This window comes from Nothobranchius furzeri, chromosome 12 (genome assembly GCF_043380555.1).
Source record: "Nothobranchius furzeri strain GRZ-AD chromosome 12, NfurGRZ-RIMD1, whole genome shotgun sequence".
In the NCBI taxonomy this organism is placed as follows: domain Eukaryota; kingdom Metazoa; phylum Chordata; class Actinopteri; order Cyprinodontiformes; family Nothobranchiidae; genus Nothobranchius; species Nothobranchius furzeri.
In genome coordinates, this window is record NC_091752.1 from 26,309,502 (window position 1) to 26,327,567 (window position 18,066).

General features: G+C 42.4%; 1 protein-coding gene across 8 annotated transcripts in view; it reads left to right on the plus strand.

Moving 5' to 3' along the window:
- ccdc88ab (coiled-coil domain containing 88Ab) overlaps positions 1-18,066 on the plus strand; it is a 79,917-nt gene that overhangs the window by 25,348 nt on the left and 36,503 nt on the right. For all 8 annotated transcript variants that reach the window (XR_001571746.3, XR_008565705.2, XM_015944640.3 and 5 more), the window contains exons 4-5: positions 4,502-4,571; positions 16,052-16,110. Coding sequence is in view for 6 of the 8 variants with exons in the window: in XM_015944640.3 (XP_015800126.3) it covers positions 4,502-4,571; positions 16,052-16,110 (129 nt within the window). In the remaining 2 variants the exon portion in view is untranslated. The remainder of the gene's footprint in view (positions 1-4,501; positions 4,572-16,051; positions 16,111-18,066) is intronic.

An 18,066-nucleotide genomic window follows, 5' to 3' on the forward strand; every position in this document is an offset into this window, starting at 1 on the left:
ACATTTAACAGTTTAATTGCAGCCTTGTGCAGTTGAGAGCAAAACATGTAGAGCCTTGATGGAAAACATTCGAGAGTGCACATTAAACTCACTGCACACAGCTTTTTGTTATTGTGATCTCTGGTCATGGTGAGGTTGCTCCTGCTGACTTGAGCCAACCATTTTCTTCTCTCTGCGTCTTTGGGTAAGCCATAATTCTGATTCCTCCCTCAGACCGATTGCTATATGCAGCGCAGCCAACCATGTAAGATAATCAACCTATAAAGGGATTATGAAAATACTATTTTTTTACATACAGAAATATTGAACTAAAAAAAATATAGAGATGTAAAAGTACATTTTAAAATTTTATCCAACTCTAAAATTTGTAATTTCTAATTTTAACCCACTGACTAATTTTATTTTAATAATAATCAAAATAAAGTTATTCGAAAGAGTTTCATTAGGTCTTGAGTGCATTGCTCAAAATTATTGATTCCTCTTATTTGTGCATATGTAATGACTAAACATAATGCTGGTAAAAATGCTTTATTAACAATGCTATTATACATGTTGTACAATTTTGGTGTTGAATTTTTCTTTTTAATTAATTGCCATAGAAGCCAGATAAACAAGGTTATAGATGCATGTACTGTCTTCACATAAAAATATAAAGTAATGATTGTACAATGTATTTTACTGAACATAACAGATCACCATTCAAAGCATAAACGGCTACATATTTTCTTTAAGGTGAGCTGGAGCAGAATTCTAGCTTTCAATAAACCACTTTAAAATGGATATTACAACTCGAGTTTAGGGCTTCTTGTAGGACTTAAAGCTGTTAAATATGCTTATATTAGAGCAGTGTGTTGCATTACTAAGCCAAATTTATTGCTATATTATAGTAATGTATGTGGTCTAAATGTATTCTACAGTGTGTTAGGACTGTCGTATTCCTGTAATGTAGAACAGTCACGGGTGTCGGTCTTCCTACAAATGCTCGGGAAAAAAATGGGCTACTTTGTGAAGGAATTAGGACATAATATATAATATAATATTATTCAATAATTACCAAAAAATGCCAGGGGAAATGTGATTATATTCAATACTTGTGATTTGTCTCGCCATACGCCGTTCAAACTGACTTACGGTGCTGGGATGTTTGGAACAATTGAGAGCTCCATGAACCACGTGACCGCAAGTTGGCGAGTTCAAAGCATCGTCGTAACTCTCTCTTTCTACAGCTCCGCCCACCCAGTATATACACGGCCAACCAACCCCTCCTAATCATTCTCGCTTTCTTCCCGTGAGAAACTACACTTTGCTCCCTCAGCAATTTTCAGGCTATCTTTGGTTAGCTGCTTAACCAGTTGTTTGTTTCTTGGGCCATGGCTCATAAAGGGAAACCTGTGTCTCGCCAGAGACTGGCATACTGGATTGTAGAAGCAATCAACCTTTCATATAAGTGTAAGGGTGCTGAACCCCCTCTGGGGGTGAGGGCTCATTCTACAAGGAGCATGGCCACATCTTGGGCCCTGTTTCGTGGGGTGTCAGTCCAGGATATCTGTGCAGCAGCTAGCTGGGCTACACCGCTAACTTTTGTGCGGTTTTACAGGCTGGATGTGTCTCAACCTTCACCGGCGCATTCAGCGCTGGAGGCAGGATGCACAGCATCTGCTTAGTGGCTAAGCAGAATTTTGCTGCAGCTCTCTTCGGGATGGACATGCAATCTGGGAGTGGGCCATATCTCCCACAGTGAAACACCGAACGAAGTTAGAAGAAGAACGTTGGGTTACGTTATGTAAACCCCGGTTCTTTGATAACAGAGTGAGGTGTTTCACCAACAGTTCCCTTCTTGCATTAATGGTAAGAAATCATCCGAATGAGTAGGAGGGGTTGGTTGGCAGTGTATATACTGGGTGGGCGGAGCCTGGGCACGGCGCAACCGGTCTGTCAGGGACAGACGTGATGTCATTGGAGCTTCCGTAGTTTGTCACACCAGGGCGATCTCCTTAACATCAGGACCAGAGTTGGATATAGTAAGCAACTTAAACCTGTTAGGTCTTGCACATCTTTACCAAAAGCAAACTTCCTGTTGACTGGCGCACAAATAAAAGGAGCATTTTGGTAACAATCCATTGAACCATTAAAGACCCGTGGTGACACTGTTTCACCCACAACCCATTCCAATTATCTGTAAAATTGCTTCTTGAGTCAAATATTCAAGAATAAATTCCAAAGTGACATTCTATCCATACGTAAATCGGAAATGATTTTACTTTATTTTATTAAATTTTTTTCTGCATTTCAATGTAGTTATTCCTGTTTTCTAGTTAAAAAGGTTTTGAGTTCTAAAGGGTTAACCCACAATTGTTATTTGCATAAACATTCCAGATCCAGAATCAGATTTTCCATTTCAACGGTTCCAGATCAGCTCTGGTACCTTGAAATCCTTCATAGGTGACTGAGGCAGCCTTGTAAACGAAAAGCACTTTGATCAAGGTTTTGTTAGTACACGCATTGTGTACTTTGAGGTTGCTACTTTTGATTTTTTAATGATGACTTTTTATCCTTGCTGGAACATGAATAAAACTCTTAGTCTAGGGCTGTCAGACTCTTTTACTGTGTTTGAAATGGAGATAATACCAGACTGCTGTCGGAGCCCTGAGGAGCGTGTTTTCTCTTTTTTTGGCTTTAGATGCCACAAGATGTCTCATATGACCTTCTCAGCCACAGGAGGTTCTTGTTTGTGCTGAAAATAAATTCTTTGTCCTAATCAGAAATCTTTGGTTGTAGGCATGTTCGATATCGTCATTGTTACCAAAAACTTTATTTCCATTAAAGATAGGGTTGGTAAAATTGTAAATGGCCTGTATTTGATATAGCACCTTCTAGAGTCGTGGAACCCCCCAAGGCGCTTTACAACACAATCAGTCATTCACCCATTCACACACACATTCACATGCTGGTGGGGATGAGCTACGATGTAGCCACAGCTGCCCTGGGGCTCACTGACAGAGGCGAGGCTGCCGAGCACTGGCGCCACCTGTCCCTCTGACCACCACCAGCAGGCGAGGTGGGTTAAGTGTCTTGCCCAAGGACACAATGACAGCGACAGACTGAGCGGGGCTCGAACCTGCAAACTTCCGATTACGGGGCGAACCGTTAACTCCTGTGCCACCATCGCATTGGGCATTGTTTGAATTAGAATGATTCTGATTCCAATTTCATGTTTTGATTCCCATTTCTAACTACTCCCGAATCTTTCAAGAGGCAGAGTCAAAAGCTTTACATGTTTTTATGTGAGCCAGTTAACCATACAGGTCTTATTGATGAAGTAGTCGGAACTTCTCCAGGAATTTAAATTCTATGAACTTTCTAGTGAAGGCACACTTAAGAACATGGTAATGCAAAGACTTCTGGCTGATTTTTCTTCGTTTGTATTTAACAGTTTCTTCTCCAGGTCGGCAGACTTGTATCAAAACTAGGAGTTGAAGTTAAAAAAATTTGATCAATTCCAGACAAAACTAAAAAATTTGCTATAGATCCAATCGATGCCCAACCCTAGATATTGATATATCAATATGTGATGTCCCCGCATGAAAAAAGAAAAACTGAATCATATTTGGTAGCTGACATCACATTGTCTTGTATAAGATGTGTATTTTTCTGATTAATCGATCCAAGTTTTTCATGCAGACTGAAGAAGAAAATGGTCTCCTACACCTATCTCCTGCATTAGCTTCTGATAAAAAATAGATGGTGAAACTCCAGCATTTGAAAATTTTCACCCTGTGAATTAGCATTTATGGACTCACCCACCTTGACTCACAAAGGGGGGAAGTCTGCTGTTTGGTTTAACATTTGGGAATCATGGGAGAACTTCCCGACTAGTTGAAGCTAACCGGTAACATTAGCAACTTCACCACATGGCAGAAGCTCCTCCAGGTTTGTGTTATTTGTGAAAATAACATCCACGTTGTAAGTCAGTGGTAGAGTCGCATTGCTGTTATCTGATCAGAAGCGAGATGTCCAAATATCAAGAAATACGACCCCAAAACCTGTCACCTGAAGCTCAGCTGTGATGTGGCTCAAAAAAGGCGTTCAAGGGGAAAAATATACCGTAGATCCTGAAAGTGGTGATCCGGTATATTTTTCCTCTTAAACGCCTTACAAGGCATTCATGCCTACAAGAGACCACTGCAAATGTATTCAATACATAAGTGTTCTACTCCTCTAAACTTAACATTATCTGTGCAAAATATGACCTCTACTGCCATCAGTCACATTTTGACATTTTGAGTGAGAGAAGTAACTGAAGAATTTGATGTACAATATGTGCATGGAATGTAAAAGTCGAGTCATTAAGAGTAAAACACAATACAGCTAATTTCCGATAATACATTTTCATAATATCTGCCCATTAGATCAAACATCTCTAGATATTTGATTTTTGTAAATGTAAAATATGTCCATGCTCTGTCCCTTAACTGTTTGTGTCTTTTGTTGTGTGCAACAGGAGAGCCTCCAGCAGCTAGTGATGATGCCTCTACCGAATATTCTGGTGCTGGGCCGAAACCCTCTCTGTGGTGAGTTTTGTGGACACACTTTAACCTGAGCTGTGCTGTTTTAATAAAGCACATAAAGGCAATACTCAGCTTGATTCAGGTTAACAAAAAGGAAAAGTACCTTTTTACAGAGCTTTTGTCTCTGTTAGAATCCACTCATAGTCTATTTTTTTAAATTGCCTTCTACGACGCGTTATGTGACTCATCAGCTACAGATTTCATTTTACAACCTCTTTGTCGCACGTGCTCCATAATGACCTAATTACTTAAAAAATCAGGCTTTCAACAATTGGACTTGATTGTAGAAGTGATGGGAACTAAATAGTGAAAATGTCCCATTTTATGGTTGATTTGATGGAAAGTGAGCAAAATAATGTTGATTTCAGACTCAAAGCGCAGGCTGGTTTTGTAAGAGTTTAACACGTGTTTCATAAATCCTCATCCTCACTAAGAGGATGTTATCAGAGAACAAATCTGTGATGTTCTATTACCCAAAGTGTCAGATTCATTCAACCACTTTAACCTGCTGAACCCTGTCATGCCATTGGATATGTCTGAGTGGCATTAGGACGACTTTGGTCCAGTGTCAAGTTTTTCTGTGTGACTAAAACACTTTGGAGCAGCTTGACCTGTTTAACCCCAAATGTAGTACAGAAAAAACAACTGTAGCAGCAAGAAATATTATGATTATGAATGTTAGAGAGCCGTCTAGTTTCCAGGTTCATCGCAGATCCTCAAACAGCATTGTTGCTCAGCTCAGTGAAAGATGTCCGTGTCTTACTGAGCAAATAAAATGGCCTCTTAGTCCTCGTCGTCTGTCTGTCTGCTTCATCTCACTTTCACCGCAGCTGCTGCTGTTACTGTTGGGTTTTCATCACTTTTCAAGAGTTACTGTTCGTTCTCTCCCACCAGCATGAAAAGTAAATAAACCAACAATAGAGGCAGCATGCACTTATCACCGGCACCATTGTTGAAACCTCTTTCATAGCTTTTAGTTTGTTTGCTTCTCAATATAACTTTGAGTCGTCGTGGTTCCCAAAAGATAAACTTGTTGACAGAAAATCCAAATCAAGCACCGCATGAACAAGTTCCTTCAATATTTACAGCTCTGCACAAAACTAAAGTGAATGATTAAGTAAACCCGGTGCAGACAGCTGTGCATGGAGCTCCTGTTAGATGAAGAAGAGTGAACAGAAGGCATTAGGCGGCATTCCTCAAGGTCTTTTTGCCCTTTACCTTCGGTGTTGCCAGATGATCAGTCAGCAGGCGAGTCAGACCAGCGGTGAATGAGGAGCGCGGCTCGGCGGCCGCCAGCTGAAAGTCATCGGCCATGTGGCTTTTATTATGTTCCCATTCAGGGGGGTAGGGGACAGCGTTGCATGTGTGTGTGTGTGTTTATGTGTGTGTGCATGCATGTGTGCTTTAGTTAGCCAACTGGGGGGAGGGGTGACTCAACAACACTGAACAGTGGGAATGCACTGTAGATCCCCCCCCCCCCCCCCCCCCCCCCCCCCCGGCTCTGAGCTAGCCTTGGCTGCCTTGCAAAAACATGCACAGTGATGCTCACAGACAGCTTCTTGTGCTTTTAAGTAATGTTTAGTCAGCGTGGGTGCAGAACGCACGCACGCACGTACACACACAGGGTTAAATGCTGTGAACCTTCTCTTCTAGGAGATGTGTTCTAGGGGTCTTTACAGTAAGCATAAGAAATTATGTCTTAAAATTACAGCCTAGAGGCTCTTTTATGCAATGTCAGGAATGCAGAACTGTGAAGTACACAGGTGGCAGTTAAACAGAAAACTAATACTTTCAATTCAACTTTGTTTTTCACCTTGTTGGTCATTTTCATTCCTACTCATTGTCACCATTTTACATGTATTTTTTGATTATCTTATCAGTAGAGCTCATTTACATCAGATTCTAGCTGAACTCTTGGTCCTGGTGCTCAACCAGTCTATTTAATTCTTTGAATGCAAGTATAGTGATCCTGTTTCTCTTTATGGTTATTAGTCTATTTATTGTCCTGCTTCCGTACGTTATTTGGCATTTAACTACTTCCACAACTCTTCAACTTTTTACACAATTTTGGTATCAAAACGTTCGGCTCGTTCAGCTTATGCCAGTAATGACTTTTGGTATTAAAATATTTTATACTTTTTGAGATATTCAGCTTTTTCTGCGATTTTTGGTCCCATTGAAATGAATGGGATTGCTCAATTTTCAGCTAAATCCTATCACTTTTTTTGAACTCCTACTCACAAGACTTTCAGCTAATAGTGGTTAAAACATCTTTTTGATATCTATTACAGTTTTTCTAAAATCACAGGTAGAAGTTGAGGTACAGCTTGAGATTCTCAGAAAAAATCACAAAAATTATAATGGGCAGAGAAAGGAGCAATGACCCTCCTTTGCTCCATTTCTGGCATAGTCCTGAGAAAACCATAAGTCCGATTGAAATGAGACGCATGCTGGCTTGCAGCTAACGGATATACCTTCGTTTTGAGCTATAAATCATTAATGTTCTCCAAACATTGTGGTCGTACGGTTCATTTCTTAGAGAATATTTAAATAAAAAAAAATGTCTCTCACCACTCTAAACTGAAAATTCCGCACTCAAACTTTTGACCTTCACATTTTCTGTAAACAACGCTTTCCAACACCCAGACTGTTTGGAGTAGGGATGAGCCGGATACTCATTTCAGACGAGTATCTGGTACGGATAAAGCATTTTTGACGAATACGAGCATGAGACGAGTAAAACTCATAAATATCTGTAATCGTGCTGAAGGAAAATCCTCATTGGGTAACTGACTGTCTTCACGCTCTGTGATTGGCCAGTCACATAGAGCGCCCGCCCCTCCCTACATACAAAATTCTGCAGCCGGCCGGGAGCGCAGTCCGTCTGGCTCATCCACGCACACACACACACACACACAGACAGTAACGGATCTCGCTATGCTTGCTTCACTGTTGCTCACGTTTGTTCAGTTTTCCCTAGGTTTTCTTCAGCTCGCCTCTTTTTCGGTTGAATATTTAAAGTGACTTTTTTCGTAACTTACATGGTGCATTTGACAAGACAGAGCTGACGTGCTGCGTCAGTCACTACCTCCGCTCCGGTTGGGTTTTTTATTTTTTTAACTCCCTCTCTCTCCCTCTCTCCCTCTCTATCTCTCTCAGACACACACACCTTAATCAACATTGTTTTGTTTAACTTTGTGTGGGAAAATGCCAAGAACGTTAAGAAAAAAATCAGTTTAATCAAATTAAAATTAAAAATATATATAAAGTTGTGTCTGGTTCTAGCATTTCATATTTCCTATTTCCTACCGCATGAGCTCAGATGTATTAATCCATGCACTTAAATATCAATGTTCTGATTTTATTGAAACGTTTGTTCTGTAATAGTTCCTTTACTATTGTGATCAAAAATATTTAATCTCAATTCTGAGGCTGCTCTGTAAATAGTTTTCAAATAAACAATACACATAGCAACTTCTGATCAATCCATATCAAGTTCAGACTTAAAATAATACATTGATGTAAACCACACCCACTTCTGGTTAAACCACGCCCACTTCCGGGTTATGCCACGCCCATTCCGAGTACAGATACAGATACAAATAATTTAGTTGGTTGAACAGATACAGATTCAGATAGTGGTGTACTCGCTCATCCCTAGTTTGGAGTACGAAACAAATTATATCTCAAAAAGTAGGAAGTTTTGTCAGTTTTTCAGAATGGGTTTCAGTTTTGTCCTTAAGTGTTAGGGTTCTTTCTCTACAAGCCTCAGAAGGAGGAGAGACCCTGATTCTGATTCATTGAAACCCATGTTAAAGGAACAGAGATTTTCTCCTCCGATCGGCTTCAGACACCTAAAATGTTCTCATCATAGCTTCTAGACAATTCATGGTAGGCATATAAACCGTCAAAGCCTTCTGCCGCTTACGCTTTTTGAATTTTTCAAATCGGTACAGTACTTTTCGAATGGTGATAAGAAGTTTGACAGATCCAATTTCACTTCTGAAGGACAGATTTAAAGGCTTCCCTCATTAACAGGAGTACAGCTGCAGGCCTGAAAAGGCAGGAAAACAGTGCTGCTCTCTGATTGAGTGTTCAACCATTTTCTGTCCAAGCAGGATCGAGCACCCACACATATGATACATCAAATCGACCAGCTTGGTCTAAGGAATCTTTTATTTGATTTTAAATGTTATCTGTTACCATGGTAACACAAGTGCATAAGGACATCCCCAAACAAGTCTCATTTAAATGAATGTGAAAAGCCTAACATTGAGCCTATAACATACTGCTGTTATCTTTCTGAGCTCTATTATACACTTAAAACTAGCAGCATAGCTGACATTTTAACTAGTCAGAAGGCAGGAACCGTCCCCTCCTCCTTCCCTGCTCTCTCATTGGCTGAGAGTTTTCATTTGTCTTCTGCCTAAAAGGAAATCTGCACCTACACACATGATACCACACATATGATGCATCAGTTCAACCTGCTTGGTCCCAGGAGTCTTGTATTAACTTGATACTGTGTTCTGCGTTACCATGGCAATGTGCTTGGCAAAAACATTTAACAACATTTTAGACACAACTGTGTCAACATACTTTAATATAGAAATGTTATTCAAAGTTTAAAAGAGTCATGTGACATTGTACATTGCTTTATTAAAGCAGACTCCTGTCATCTGTTACCATGGCAACACAAGGACCTACAAATCACTTTAACCAAGTCTCATAGGAATGAATATAAAAAGCTGAATATTGAGCCAATAAAATACTTCTGTTTTTGATCTTTTTGAACTATCTGTACTTAAAACTAGAAACAAGTTAAATTTGATTGACCGTCAGAAGGTGGAAATGTGCCCCACTCCCTCCCAGCTCCCTGATTGGTTGAGAGAGGTCAATCATCTTCTGGCTAAATGGAATTACACACCCACACATGTGAGACATCAAATCGATCGGCTTGAACCGTCACCTTATCGTGGTGGAAGAGTTTGAGTGCCCTAATGATCCTAGGAACTATGTTGTCTGGGGCACTTTGTGCCCCTGGTAGGGTCTCCCATGACAAATTGGTCTTAGGTGAAGGGTGAGACTAAGAACGGTTCAAAGGTTCTTTCATGGATGTAAATTCAAAGAGTCAGAGTACCCGGCCCAGAGGGTTACCGGGGTCCCACCCTGGAGCCAGGCCTGGGGTTGGGGCCCGTGAGCGAGCGCCTAGTGGCCGGGCTTTCACCCATGGGGCCCAGCCCGAACCGGATACATGGGCTCATCCAACGGTGGACCCACCACCCGCAGGAGGAACATGAAGGATCCGGTGCAGTTTGGATCAGATGGCAGACCAAGGCGGGAGCCTTGGCTGTCCTATCCCTGGACGAGGAAACTGGTTTTTGGGACATGGAACGTCACCTCGCTGGCGGGGAAGGAGCAGGAGCTTGTGGCAGAGGTTGAGCGGTACCGGCTAGATATAGTCGGACTCACCTCGACACATAGCTTTGGCTCTGGAACCCAAGTCCTTGAGAGGGGTTGGACACTCTCCTTTGGTGGAGTTGCTCCGGGTGAGAGGCGGAGGGCTGGGGTTGGCTTTTTGTTAGCCCCAAGACTCAGTGCCTGTGTGTTGGGGTTTACCCCGGGAGACGAGAGGGTAGCTTCCCTGCGCCTTCAGGTTGGAGAATGGGTCCTGACTGTTTGCGCTTATGGGCCAAATATCAGTTCAGAGTACCCACCCTTTCTGGAGTCCCTGGGATGAGTGCTAGATAGTGCTCCATCAGGGGGCTCCATTGTCCTGCTGGGGGACTTCAGTGCTCACGTGGGCAATCACAGCTTGACCGGGAGGGGTGTGATTGGGAGGAACGGCCCGCCTGATCTGAACTCGAGTGGTGTTTCATTATTGGACTTCTGTGCAAGCCGCAGCTTGGCCATAACGAACACCATGTTCGAACATAAGGATGCCCATCGGTACACTTGGTACCAGGGCACCCTAGGTTGCAGGTCGATGATAGACTTTGTAGTCGTATCATCTGACCTGCGGCCGTATGTTTTGGACACCCGAGTGAAGAGAGGAACGGAGCTGTCAACTGATCACCACCTGGTGGTGAGTTGGATTAGATGGCAGGGGAAGATGCCGCGTAGACCTGGCAGACCCAAACGCATAGTGAGGGTCTGCTGGGAACACCTGGCAGAGGAACCTGTCAGGACGGTCTTCAACTCCCACCTCCGGCAGAGCTTTGACCGCGTCCCGAGAGCAGTGGGGGACATTGACTCCGAGTGGGCCTTGTTACACTCTGCGATTGTTGAGGCGGCTGTTGCTAGCTGTGGTTGCAAGGTGGCTGGTGCCAGTCGTGGTGGCAATCCCTGTACCCGCTGGTGGACACCAGAGGTTCGTGGAGCCGTCAGGCTGAAGGAGGCCTACAGGGTGTGGCTGGTCTGTGGGTCTCCGGAGGCAGCAGACAGGTACCGGATAGCCAAGCGGGGTGCAGCAGTGGCAGTTGCCGAGGCAAAATCTCGGGCATGGGAGGAGTTTGGTGAGGTCATAGAGAAAGACAATCGATCGATATTTCCGGTGAGGGTTGGACTCCACCAGGGCTGCCCTTTGTCACCGGTTCTGTTCATTACCTTTATGGACAGAATTTCTAGACGCAGCCCTGGTGTGGAGTGTGTCAAGTTTGGTGGCAGGAGAATCTTGTCTCTGCTTTTTGAGGATGATGTGGTCCTCCTAGCTTCATCCAGCTCTGACCTTCAGCTCTTGCTGGGTAGGGTATGAGTGTGAAGCGGCTTTTATGAGGATCAGCACCTCCAAATCTGAGACCATGGTTCTTGACCGGAAAAGGGTGGCTTGCCAACTGCGGGTTGGGGGAGAAGTCCTACCTCAAGTGGAGGAGTTTAAGTATCTCGGGGTCTTGTTCACGAGTGAGGGTAGGAGGGATCGGGAGATTGACAGGCAGATTGGTTCAGCATCTTCAGTGATGCGGACGCTGAGCCGATCTGCCGTGGTGAAGAGGGAGCTGAGGCAGAAAGCCAGGCTCGATTTACCAGTCGATCTACGTCCCAATCCTCACCTTTGGTCATGAACTTTGGGTAATGACTGAAAGAACGAGATCGCGGATACAAGGGGCCGAAATGAGTTTCCTCCGTAGGGTGGCCGTGCTCAGCCTTAGAGATAGGGTGACGAGCTCGGACATTCGGGAGGGACTCGGAGTAGAACCGCTGCTCCTCCGGATCGAAAGGAGTCAGTTGAGGTGGTTTTGGCATCTGGTCAGGATGCCTCCTGGACGCCTCCCTAGGTAGGTGTTTCGGGCATGTCCTGCCAGCAGTAGGCCCCCGGGTCGACCCAGGACACGTTGGAGAGGTTACATCTCTAATCTGGTCCGGGAACACCTTGGGGTCCTGCCAGAGGAGCTGGTGGAGATGGCTGGAGAGAGGATGGTCTGGAGCTCCCTAGTTGGGTTCCTGCCCCCGCGGCCCGGACCCGGATAAGTGGAGGAAGATGAGACGAGTTTAACATAATATTGGTTTTGGACGGTAAAAAGTGCAGGGGACAAACCTTGACTTTAGAAAAGGGGGGAGGGGGTCCGCCCTGTCCCCCCACCCCCTCACCCCCACCGAAAAAAAATCACGCCCATGCTTGAGACTTTTGTTGAGGTCCGGTACACATCGGGAGAGTCTTGGCTGCAGAATTGCTTCCTCGCTGTGCTCTTCATTAGACTCGCAAGATCACTAAATCACTCGAGTTTATTTAATCTGCTAATAAACCAAAAAGAAGGAAATCACGTTTGATATCAATGTTTGCTGTCATGTATATGATGTTGTTCCTCTCCACTGCCAGGATTAAAGCCTTGAAAAACACACCGTTGCACTTCTCGGATGATGCAGGTAGTAAAGAAGCCATTAGGTCACAAGTTTTGACGTAATCTACATAGTTGTGAAATTGCATTGCTGCAATAGTCTTTTATTTTGAAAATTATTGTGTTTTTTTTTATTGTAACCTTTTGTAATTCCCTTTTTAGTCCTATGCTGACTCCAATAAATTGACAGACATACACACTCGCTGCATATCTATAACGTTGGCATAGAGGTGGTGAGCACATGAAGAAGTGGAGGAGGATGAGTGGCAAATGTGTCCATGTTAAAAAGTCTCTTGAATACTAAATAACCCCCCACAATATAAATATTATAGTAAATGCACTATCTTGGACTGGATACATGACAGGATACCACAGAACCGCGCTACACCCTCTGTTGTCTTGGAGGGGAATTGCTTTGCAACACTCCCCAGGAGACAGAAGTAAGAGGGCAAAACATCCTCATACTACCTCATACAAACGTCCTCTGTGCGTGCGTGTCTCTCCCTTGTGGAGCTGACGGAGAAGTCCAAATTAGGCTTTAGTTATTACAGGTATTACAGGTACGAGTAAATTATTTACATCCTTCACACAGAAATATTTCATTAAATTTTCCATGGAGGGCAATCACTTGATGAAAATTGTCTAAATGTTCTATCGCTAGTGGCAAAAACGGTTTGATCAGTATTTTAGCATCAACTCTTTATAAAAAAATTATCTGAAGATGCAACTAAATCAGTTCTTATGAAAACTGAAAAATGAGCGTTGGCATCAGTTAGGGTTAGTTTTGTCGCCATCGTAAAGGTCCTTATGACTTGAACATCATAGTAGAATGAGAGCGTTGCAACAATAGGTGGCACATTCCCACAAACAGCCTTTCTTTCTCCTCAACCCCCCACATCCTCACAGACTGATTAACAATGGCACTGGAAGATGGCGGGTTAGTCACTGTCCTTCTGACCTCTTGTTTCCTGCCATGAAGATAAAACCCGGAGGGTATAAAAGGACAGCCCAAATTTGTGAATCCAGTTACTGACAATGGGTCACAGATGATTTATAACAATGTTTAAAGGAAGGAAGGAAGGATGTGAGCTGTAGAGAATAGATGGATGGGTGTACGAAAGGAAGAGAGAAGGAGGTGAGAAGAGACAGAAGAGTGGGACTTCCTTTAAGCCTATTGCTTCAACTAAAGAGATTTTAGTTCATTTCTGCCTGTTTGAATACCACCACTACTCAGTTCATTTCTCTAATTTTATTTTATTCCTTCATGTTTATTTTCTTTCTCTTTTCTGTCACCCCATTCATCTTCCTCCTTTCAGTTTCTCCCTCTTGTTCTTCCCTTCAACCCTTATAAATAATTTATTCTGCGAGGTTCCTTATCTTTCCTGGGTTGCTCCAGCAGATTCACTGAGCTTAAATCCCTTCCCTGACTAAAATGGGTTCCTATGGCAATAATGGAGTGTTGTTAAGCCCTGCAGCTTTGAGAATTAAGTTTTACTTGCCGTCGCCCTTCTAGACCCAAATCTGCTCATGTTCTTTTAATACCTGTCATATTCTGTTCTATACAGCCTGCGAAGGTGCTGATGATTAATTCAAACACTGCATCTTGCCTCAGTATTGTTAGGAACTCACCAGAGACTTTTCAGAATTAACAATGACACAGCAAAAAACACAGTGTGATTTACCCTCAGAATGTTTTTGTGCTGTGTCAAATAAAATGTAAATAATGATATTTATGGCATATGTATGTGTGTTTCAGCCTTTCTGGTTGCAGCATTTATTTGTGTGAAGACCTTTTTTTATTTTTTTAATCTGTTGTTCATGATGCTGTGACTCTGATAAAACTAATACATTATGGCACAAATGGGTAATATAAATGTGTGAAATTAAACCACAATAAGACTTGTTTTTAATCACACAATATGACTTATAACGATGTGATTGTCCAATAGATTTCTCTGCGGATTTTATCGACATGTTCTGGTCCCCCCCTCATGACCACATGCAGCTATGGCTGTCGCTAACGCACTTCCTTAGGTTGATCTATTGATTTAGAAATGTATTCTGTACATTAGATGGATGGATGCCGTCATCCTTGGAGATCCTTTTGGCACTTTGTTGCTGCCTATGTTAGCTTTTTTCACAGAAGCTTTTTTTCCTAATTTCTAGCAAAATCCAAATCTTTTAATTATTTTTAGATATTTTTAATTTTTTGTTGAATTTAAAATATCAATCAGGATTTAAATTTGCAAGTCAATCAATCAATCAATCAATCAAAGCTTTATATAGCACCTTCCGCAACCCTGTCGGGTAGCCCAAGGCGCTGAACATAGTACATGACAAAGTTAAATATGGTGAATAATCGAAAATAAAAGCTGTTCAAATTACAAATTACAAAAAAAGGTAAAATATTCTAGTAGAAGTCTGTTTTTAAAATCTGTTCTTGTGTTGATGATTGAACTACTAAACTGAGAGGAAAACGGGCCACACCACACTAAGCTGGATTTATCATCATTAGAGCTGGAACACTGTTAGCACTGACTTCTCCTGCAGCCACATCATGAGCTGGCTTATCTCTCTCTCTCACACACACACACACACACACACGCACGCACGCACGCACGCACACACACACACACACACACACACACACTGCTTGTACTGTCAGTCACACAGAAATTGACTTTATTTTTTTTTTTTACTCACTCATTGCAGCACACACACCACCTGGTTTGCTGTTGTTCAACTCCAAATCTCCCAGATGAGCTGGGGCCTGTTGAGCAGGCAGACAGCTGTTTGGAGGTTTCACCAGTTTCTGACGATGTGTTCCGGCATGTAGAAGAGTGCTAAAGTTCATTCTGCACCTCTGTGGCACCGTATCTCCTGGGAGGGATTATCAGAGGAAATTGTAACAAGTTAGGAATTAAACTAATTGGAAGTAAATGTGGGATAGATGGAGAGCTTGCTCCTCTTAGGAGCCGCTAAATTAAGATTTACGTTTTCAGATCAGTGAGGCTTAATTTTCCAAGGAAAGGTGAACCCATTGATTGTAAAGTCATAAAACATTTACAATAGCACTTTCCAAACTATAGAATTGATTTGATTCCTTGTGTTTAGAACCTCACGAGTAGTTATTGTGATCCCTTACTTGTGGAGTAAAGCAGGCCTCGATCTGGTTCAGCCAGATTTTTAATGGGATCTAGGAGAAAATATCTCCCCAGTATTGACTGCTTTGCATTGGCTGACTGTTCTGTTTGGGATTTGTTTAAAAACGATTTTGCCTGTAAAGTATTACACGGAAGGGCTTTGTTTTAACTATCGGATCTCCTGAGTCGATGCGAGCCATTCTCTTGGATGTTCAGTTTTATGCAGGAAAACTTCCTGATATTTAAAAAACGTCTGAACAAACAATTTTACTCATTACGCATTTTGCATGAGAGCTAAAAACTGTTGTTGGTGTTTTTGTTTGCGTAGTTCTTTACTGGTGTTGTAGCGATAGTTTTTTGGCTTTTATTTTGAAAATGTTTTTTCCTGTTTGGGAAATAAGGTTTAACCAGATTCAACAACATTAATGAAAAACATTTATTTGTTCAGTAAATGCAGCTTGTTTATTTTTTTACACCCTTTATTGATGGAATTGCTTTTCCCTTTCAGAACAAGGTCTGCATGAGATGAAGAAACTGTTGTTGCTGCTTTTAGGATGTGCTGTCCAGGTAGGAGCTATTTCTTGGATTTCCACATTTGGCTCAGACTTCTAAAAAAAATTAAAATAAGACTTGAGACTTCCAGAACCTAGACTTTCATTGGACTCATCAAACAATACTAAGGGCATAATAAAAACAGCTTTAACTTGTGTTACACCACATTGCATGATTATGTTTAGCTTTTGTAAAGATTATAAATGAAATATGGTGTTAGAAATTACTTTTCAAATATGATTGTTTCTTTTAGATTATCTAGTACCAAACCAAACTACTGCAGGCTTATTTGGACACTAAATGGTATTTGTATCTAACTCATAATTCAGGATTTTTGAGACTCTGATAGTTTGTCCTAAAGTTGAAGTGGTAGCAGCCGTCTGTTTCTCCTTCTGTTATTGAGCGGAGAAATGGGGGAAGTGCGGTGGTTCGGCTAGAACAAACTACCAGATTGTCCAGTAGTTCCTTTCACCTTTTTGATGTGAGGAAACCCCTTTATTAGTTTTTTTTAATCTCCACAATACAATTATACAGTGGGGCAAAAAAGTATTTAGTCAGCCACCGATTGTGCAAGTTCTCCCACTTAAAATGATGACAGAGGTCAGTAATTTTCATCATAGGTACACTTCAACTGTGAGAGACAGAATGTGAAAAAAAAATCCATGAATTCACATGGCAGTATTTTTAAAGAATTTATTTGTAAATCAGGGTGGAAAATAAGTATTTGGTCAATAACAAAAATTCAACTCAATACTTTGTAACATAACCTTTGTTGGCAATAACAGAGGTCAAACGATTACTATAGGTCTTTACCGGGTTTGCACACACAGTAGCTCGTATTTTGGCCCATTCCTCCATGCAGATCTTCTCGAGAGCAGTGATGTTTTGGGGCTGTCGCTGAGCAACACGGACTTTCAACTCCCTCCACTGATTTTCTATGGGGTTGAGCTCTGGAGACTGGCTAGGCCACTCCAGGACTTTCAAATGCTTCTTACGGAGCCACTCCTTTGTTGCCCAGGCGGTGTGTTTGGGATCATTGTCGTGTTGGAAGACCCAGCCACGTTTCATCTTCAAAGCTCTCACTGATGGAAGGAGGTTTTGGCTCAGAATCTCACAATACATGGCCCCATTCATTCTGTCCTTAACACGGATCAGTCGTCCTGTCCCCTTAGCAGAAAAACAGCCCCAAAGCATGATGTTCCCACCCCCATGCTTCACAGTAGGTATGGTGTTCTTGGGATGCAACTCAGTATTCTTCTTCCTCCAAACACGACGAGTTGAGTTTATACCAAAAAGTTCTACTTTGGTTTCATCTGACCACATGACATTCTCCCAATCCTCTGCTGTATCATCCATGTGCTCTCTGGCAAACTTCAGACGGGTCTGGACATGCACTGGCTTCAGCAGCGGAACACGTCTGGCACTGCAGGATTTGATTCCCTGCCGTTGTAGTGTGTTACTGATGGTGACCTTTGTTACTGTGGTCCCAGCTCTCTGCAGGCCATTCACCAGGTCCCCCCGTGTGGTTCTGGGATTCTTGCTCACCGTTCTCATGATCATTTTGACCTCACAGGATGAGATCTTGCGTGGAGCCCCAGATCGAGGGAGATTATCAGTGGTCTTGTATGTCTTCCATTTTCTGATAATTGCTCCCACAGTTGATTTTTTTCACACCAAGCTGCTTGCCTATTGTAGATTCACTCTTCCCAGTCTGGTGCAGGTCTACAATTGTTTTCCTGGTGTCCTTCAAAAGCTCTTTGGTCTTGGCCATAGTGGAGTTTGGAGTCTGACTGTTTGAGGCTGTGGACAGATAATGAGTTCAAACAGGTGCCATTAATACAGGTAATGAGTGGAGGACAGAAAAGCGTCTTAAAGAAGACATTACAGGTCTGTGAGAGCCAGAGATTTTCCTTGTTTGAAGTGACCAAATACTTATTTTCCACCCTGACTTACAAATAAATTCTTTAAAAA